Here is a 7,649-nt window from a genome sequence, read left to right on the forward strand (position 1 = left end):
GCCCTGAGGAAACTAATGGAAATCAATTAACAAAAAATGAGTACAAGTGGTCTTTCCTCAATAAAATATAGCCGCTTCGAGCATCACAGATATTTAGCACAAAGACTATTCCATTAAACCATGTCAAAAATGTCCAAAATGTCAAATTTATGTGTCTCTCTCCCCAACGAGTGTCCAGTGGGTGTTAAAAGGAGGAGCCCACTCCCGCTCCTCACGCTCCTCCAAGTTCCTCAGTCACAGATCCATCACAATACTTAACGTCGTGTTTTACTTTGCATAATCTAAAAAGGGCCACGTGGGAGCTAAAGGAAACGGTTTGTTGCCTGAGGGTAACTCGATGCCACAGAGAGCTAATTACTCCACTTATAGGTGATTTGGGCATTGTTGCACCTTGGAGGAAGAGCCTCATCCATAATGTGGCCAAGGGGTTTTCTCATCACTGCTCTGCCTGCTGCTTTGTAATAACACCGCTCTTTCACTCACATACTCAAACACAGCACAACTCTGTCTCTAAAAGCCTGGAAAAGGAAATCATCACAAATCTGTTTCTTGTTCATCAAACTGTGGAGAGTCTGGCAATAGTCTGACAATCACATGGGTGGAAAAAGGAGCATGATGAAGCATTGTCTTAAAATCTATGCACCTTTACAATAATTACAACAGAATAGGCCCATCCAGTATCATTCAGGCTGTTGTTGGATAGACTAATGTTTTCTTATGGAAAATGTGTAAACTCCAGAATTGTTTATTGCTTCATGTTTTGAGCAGTTTGTACAAGATCCTGCGGCATCATCACCGATTCATCAAAGTAATACAAGATGTTTGAAATATAGTCCACTTCACATAATTTTTTTTTTTTTCTTTCTTTCTTTTTCATTTTTGTCACATTTTTGTTGAATTTTTTTCATTTTTTTGTTGAATTTTTGTCACTTTTTGGTTGAATTTTTGTTGAATTTTTGTTGATTTTTTGTTGAATTTTTGTCACATTTTTGTCACATTTTTGTTGAATTTTTTTTTTGGGTTGAATTTTTGTCACATTTTTGTTGAATTTATGTCACATTTTTGTTGAATTTTTGTCACTTTTTGGTTGAGTTTTTTGTCACTTTTGGTTGAATTTTTGTGACATTTTTGTTGAATTTTTGACACTTTTTGGTTGAATTTTTGTCACATTTTTGTCACATTTTTGTTGATTTTTTTTTGGGTTGAATTTTTGTCACATTTTTGTTGAATTTTTGTCACATTTTTGTTGAATTTTTGTCACTTTTTTGTTGAATTCTTTTCACATTTTTGTTGAATTTTTTTCACATTTATGTTGAATTTTTGTCACTTTTTTGGTTGAATTTTGTCTTTTTTTTGTTGAATTTTTGCCACTTTTTTGTTGAGTTTTTTGTCACTTTTTGTCGAATTTTTGTCATTTTTTTTGTTGAGTTTTTTGTCACTTTTTTGTTGAGCTTTTGTCACTCTTTAGTTGAATTTTTGACACATTTTTGTTACGTTTACATCCTTGTTTTCTTCTCATTTTTGTGGCTGTTTTGGTGCTTTTTTTCCAAGAAGCTTTTTGATTAAGGTAAAGCCAAACTGGAGAAAATGGGATCTGTTCAGGTGGGAGTTAAGAGGTTAACCCCCACCTTAACCGAGCACATTTTCTCAAGTTTTACCCAAATCTAAAAGCTTCTCGACTGTGTTAGAGGATAACATTAAATCGCCATTTATCATACTAAGCTGTCAAGTCATACTATCTCTGTCATAGCCTTGACTGTGGTGCTCAGACTCTCAGCCACTTTGTGTATTAGTGTGACGCTCGAGAGGGTATTTATCCCTTTTCTGTGGAAGCATGGACAGCCTTGAATGGTCGGACTAGCACAATGTCTCGAGTTCATGTCTCCGGGTCCGATGGTAAATAAACTTCTCCTGTATAAGACATCCAGACTGCTGCCTGTTTTTCATCTATTCTCTCGAACACCATTGTTAATTCTCTAACAGAATGGAGCTCACAGCCTATAGGCCAGTTTAACCTCTTACCACCCGCCTAAACCAAATGCATTCTGTCCTCTTTGGCTATTATATAGGCCTGTGTAACACCTCATTTGAAAGCTAAGACCCACAAAACTGATTTTTTTTCCCCTCGCATTGTTGCTGTGTTGTGTCACCTTTTGTATGTTTTTTTTGTGACATTTTTGTTTAATTTTTGTCACTTTTTGGTTGAGTTTTTGTCACATTTTTGTTGAGTTTTTGTCACATTTTGTTGAGTTTTTGTCACATTTTGTTGAATTTTTGTCACATTTTTGTTGAGTTTTTGTCACTCTTTGGTTGAGCTTTTGTCACATTTTTGTCACATTTTTGTTGAATTTTTGTCACATTTTTGTTGCGTTTACATCCTTGTTTTCTTTAAATTTTTTGTGGCTATTTTGGTGTTTTTTCCTAAGAAGCTTTTTGATTAGGGTAAAGCCAAACTGGAGAAAATGGGATCCGTTCAGCCTCATTTGAAAGTTTCTTCCTTGTTTTTGTTTTCATGTTTTAGTCGTCTTTGTTGCGTAAATATCACGCTTTTAAAAAAAAATGGTTTTATCACATTTTCGTCAAATTGTTTTATTTATTTATTTAATAGGGACAGCGCATATTAACCCCTTAACTCCCACCTGAACCGAGCACATTTTCTCCAGTTTGGTTTTACCCCAGTCCAAAAGCTTCTGGAAAAAAGCTGGGAAAATGGCAACAAAACTGAGACGAAAACAATGATGAAGATGTCACAAAAATGTCACAAGAAATTGACAAAAATGTGACAAAAATGTGATAAAAATTTGACAAGAAAATGACAAAAAATTGATTAAAAAAATGACAAAAAATGACAAAAATGAGTTGAATACCCAACAAAAAAATGATGGAAAATAAATCTGATGACGTGAGGGAAAAGATCTCTTGGTTCAGGAGTTAAGAGGTGAATGAACATCTGTAGTTACAGTGTAGATATGCCAGATTAAAGCAAACATGCTCATTTCCATCTGCAGTCCCTGCAGGTGACTCAGGAACAACTAAACATTCATGTGCACACAACTGTCACGTTTTAATTGCTTTTTTGACATTTTTTTGTTTTCATCACTTTTTTTTTGTAGCGTTTTGGCTGCATTTCGTGTGCAACGTAACAGTGCTCAAGCCACAAAAACGTCTCCAAAACACAAACAAAAAACCGTGACAATCATAACGAGGAGGAGGCTCGTTTTGTAGGTCTTAGCTTTCAAATGTCAAGGCAAGTTTCACTCACTTAACGGAACTTATGTCCAATTTTCCATTATGCGAGCGCCTGTCTGTTGCATCAGAAGAAAATGACGTATCCCTTGTGCGTAAACGTAAATACTGGCACGCGTCTAATCTTGGCTGAAATTCCATAAACAACACGTAACAGCAAGAAATCGCCACGGCCACTCATCCAAACTTATCTGCAACGCACGTGAGCGATGTGCCACAATACGTCCCGATACAAAAAATAAATATCCAAATACACCTCGTTTCAGGCGCGAGTTTTTCATTGTTAAAAAAAAAAAACATCCAGCCTCTACAACTCGGTCTCCTCGCGTTCGCCCCTCAGACGTTCCCCCCTCTCGTGAGTGAAGTGTTTTCAAAGAGCCCGTACCTGTCCTGGAGCAGAGCAGGAGCAGAGCGGAGAGCGCGAGCAGCCACATCGTGCGCCTTCAGCTCCAGCATGCGCCGCGCGGCAGAGACTCCGGGGCGCGCGCACCGTGGAGATGAGGGGATCCGCGCGCCATGGTGAGCCCACTCCTCCTCGCGCGATGCACCTCTCCTCTTTTAAACCCCGAGCGCACTCTCTCCCGCTGAAGAGCCACGTGACCGAAGAGACAAGATGCCACAGAGAGTTCATGATACAGGTTTAGGCGAAAACATTTGGATCCATTTCGATACTTGGTGCTGCTTTGATCCAGTTTCATTTAACATTTAACATTAACTAGGTGCTGTTTTGGCCGCAGGCATGACTGTAAACCTGTCATTAAAAAGCCTATGACGATTATTGAGCTTGACCAAAGTCGAGAGAGAAAGTAGCGATTTTGATCAAATGTTGATGAATTGCCCAGACTCAAAGGTCAGCTTGGAGAAGGGGCACCGGGTTTCATGGAGACAACAGTGATCTGGGGGTGGATCGATCTTCCTTTGAGGTTGTATTGCAGCCAGTAGCACAGGGAACAATTTTAGGTAAAGCGATGAATGGATACAATTAATTTCCAACCAATTCTGAAGGAATTCGTACTTCAATCAGTGAAAAAGCTGAAGTTAAAGGAATAGGCCACCGTTTTTACATACTGAGATATGTTCTTACCTAACCTTAGACAAGTTAAGGCGAGACACTGCAGGTGAATAGGGAAAAAATGTATATTTACAGATATCAGTTTGAAACTTTTGCTGTAGATCACTGGCATAAATGTGAGGAAAAAAATACATTGCAAGTTTTCTGTCATTTTATCTTTTCATATAAGAACAAGGTGTTTTATGCCAAAAAATGCCCCAAATTTCCCATCTTTTCGGAAATCTGAATAATGGATAGAGCTACATTCAAATTTATGGTTTCATTTTATTGATAAATGAGTTACCAAGACGTTTTCAGAGGGGATTTTGGATTTCTTGTTTAGTTTTAAAATAAGCGTTTTTTTAGTGGAAAAATTTGTAAAAATTAAATTCTTGCCTAATTTTTTGACATTCAAAACTCAATAAATGGGGATAGGGAAAATTTGAAGTCTTTAGGTCCGACTGACGTGGACATAGTGTCGCCACAATGACTGAAAAATGTGTTTTGAGAAAAAGGCCCTTGAAATTGCATTGTCCCATGTAAGTCTATGGGTGAACATTGAATCAGTGCGATATTTAAACATGTTATTGTGAAGATTAGGCATATTTTCTGTTTCCGGGTGAAAGCTTATATGTTCAGAGACCAATTTGGCCCAAAACCTGAAAACTGAAAAAAAATGAGTTTTGCCTGTAGTGTCTCCCCTTAATATATCCCCGTCTGGTCTTTGTCCGTGCGCTCTGTCACGCAAACGGAGCACATACGCAGCCTCTCCCACATGTCACATAGCTCCAAAAAAGCTCACGATAGAAGCTACCAAGCTCTTCCACGTGTTCCCCCGACTTCCCCCGCTCACTTCCGTCAATAACCTTTAGGAGTTACTGCGCGGACGTTGCGCTCCTCGTATCATTACGCCTCACAATATAGTCCCCCTTTTCATCTGCTTATAAAATCGACATGTTACATTTCTGTGTAAATATACTTCGCATGAAAACACTTCACGTAACTTTATTTAAATAGGGAACACGTGGAAGAGCTTGGTAGCTTCTATCGTGAGCTTTTTTGGAGCTATATGACATGTGGGAGAGGCTGCGTATGTGCTCCGTTTGCGTGACAGAGCGCACGGACAAAGACCAGACGGGTGTATATTAACTCGTCTAAGGTTAGGTGAGAATATATCTCAGTATGTAAAAACGATGGCCTATTCCTTTAAAAAGCAAGGGGCTTCCACAAATCGGTAATGATCCTAAACACAGCTCACAATCCATGATGGACGACGTCAACAGGTGCAGTCTGAAGGGTTTGCCGTCCAGACCAAAACACCATGAAGATTTGTGGGTAAACCTCCAAAGAACTGTGTGCACACGACAGCACTGAAACCTCTGGAAAACTTGTGTAAGGAAGAAAGGGCTAAAATCATTTAAAGCTGTGATACTTGCTGTATGAAAGATATCAATTCTGCTTTTGCTGTGGCCTTTTTTTATTTATTTTTTTCACATTAGATGCAAGTTGATCATTTTATGCTGACTACTGCCTCCTCAGGTCATACGTGTAACTGCAACACCTTTTTGAGTGACAGTGCAGGATTTTAGAGGCAGTTGTGGTGAACAGGTCTGAGCTCATTCTACACATTAGGACACATTAGATTTTTTGGGGGAGAGAATTTTATGGGAATGTCTGTTGTACAATGTCATGCCTTTTGGAGATTATTTCATCTTCCCCTTGCTTCATTGATTGACTGCGGAATTCTTCCGCAGTCAATTATTGGTTTTCATGTTCTTTATTATTATTCCTCTTCCATCTTTTTCCCGATTTTCTAGAGCTTTCAGCACCTTCATGCTTTGTGCAATTTATGCAAGTTATGCATCAAAACGTTCCGCATGTTGAGGAGAAGGGTGCTATTACTTTTGGGACTTCTGCAACTTACGTTTTTTCCGCAATCGGCCAAAATGTCGGAGATTTTTCCCATTGACTTATAATGGGGCTGCCGCAAATCCATGCTTTTCTGCACTTTTTTCTGCATTTTATGCAATTTCTGCACTTTGTGCATGTTCAGCTTCTGCAACTTGTGGGTTTTGAGAAAAAATGGTCCTTCTGCAGTTTTCCAGTTTTTTTATACGAGAGTTTGAAATTTTTGCATTGGTGTGTATGGGGGGAATCCAGCCAATAGGGAGACTCCAGGCCTTTCAGCCATTTGTGCAGCTTCTGCCAATCAAGCACTGAGGCCATTTCAACAGTTTGACCAGTTTATGGAATATAAAAGTTTATGCAATATTAACAATTTATGCAAATTAACCACTTTATGCATTTTGAACCGTTTATGCAACTTAAGAGTTTATGCCATTTAGGATTTATGAATTTTAAAGAGTTTATGCAATTTACATAATTTATGCAAATTAATCCATTCATGCATTTTACCACTTTATGCAGTTTATACAGTTTATGCAACATGACATTTTATGCATTTTACCAGTTTATGCAAAATAGATTATGCAAATTAACCACTTTATGGAATTTAAACAGTTTATGCATTTTAAAGCACTATAATGCAATTTAATAGGGATTTTGGCATATAATCAATTCATGCAATTTGAACATTTTATGCATTTTACCAGTTAATGCAAATTAGATTATGCAAATTAAGCAATTTATGCAATTTGAACAGTTTATGCAATTTCTGCATTCGCTTCCCGCAATTCCGCAGTCAATCGCAATGGCGCAGCCATTGCATTTCTAGTTATTTATATTATTAGACATTTTGATCCAGGTGCCTAAACATTCGCACCCCATTATATAGTGCCCTAGCCCATTAATAGGGCTCCCAAAAACAGCTTTTACTCACTTTTACTTACAAAGCTTGTGTTGGCTTCTGGTCTTCCAGCAATTATGAGCAGAGTATAAGACAATTCCACCTAAAAACATGAAAAACACCTGAAAAACATTGCTAAGATCAGAGGAATAGTGTCAAAACCAGACTTAGAGAGACTTATCCATGCATTTGTCTCCAGCAGGTTAGACGACTGTAACGGCTGCTCACTGGCCTCTCTAATTGAGCTATCAGACAGCTACAGTACATCCAGAACGCTGCTGCTCGAGTCCTGACAAGAACCAGGAAATACGAGCATATTAGTCCAGTGCTCCGGTCTCTGCACTGGCTTCCTGTCACTCAGATAGACTTTAAAACAGCTCTGCTTATCTACAAGTCTTTTCATGGTTTAGCACCAAAGTACATCTCTGACATGTTAGAGCCGTAAGAACCATCTCGGGCCCTGAGAACTTCAGGGAGGGGTCTCCTGGTGGTTCCAGAGTCAGGACAAAACACGGTGAGGCTGCGTTTCAGTTTCATGCAGCTAAA

The 7,649-nt window shown here is 38.6% G+C and overlaps 1 protein-coding gene across 1 annotated transcript in view; it reads right to left on the minus strand.

Moving 5' to 3' along the window:
- LOC306968189 (ly6/PLAUR domain-containing protein 1-like) overlaps nt 1–3,770 on the minus strand; it is a 49,744-nt gene extending 45,974 nt beyond the window's left edge. The window contains exon 1 of the mRNA XM_079563512.1: nt 3,632–3,770. Within this exon, the coding sequence (XP_079419638.1) occupies nt 3,632–3,680 (49 nt within the window). The 5' untranslated portion in view covers nt 3,681–3,770. The remainder of the gene's footprint in view (nt 1–3,631) is intronic.
- Between the last annotated feature and the right edge of the window lie 3,879 nt (nt 3,771–7,649).

This window comes from Gobius niger (assembly GCF_951799975.1).
Source record: "Gobius niger genome assembly, chromosome: 9".
Lineage (NCBI taxonomy): Eukaryota > Metazoa > Chordata > Actinopteri > Gobiiformes > Gobiidae > Gobius > Gobius niger.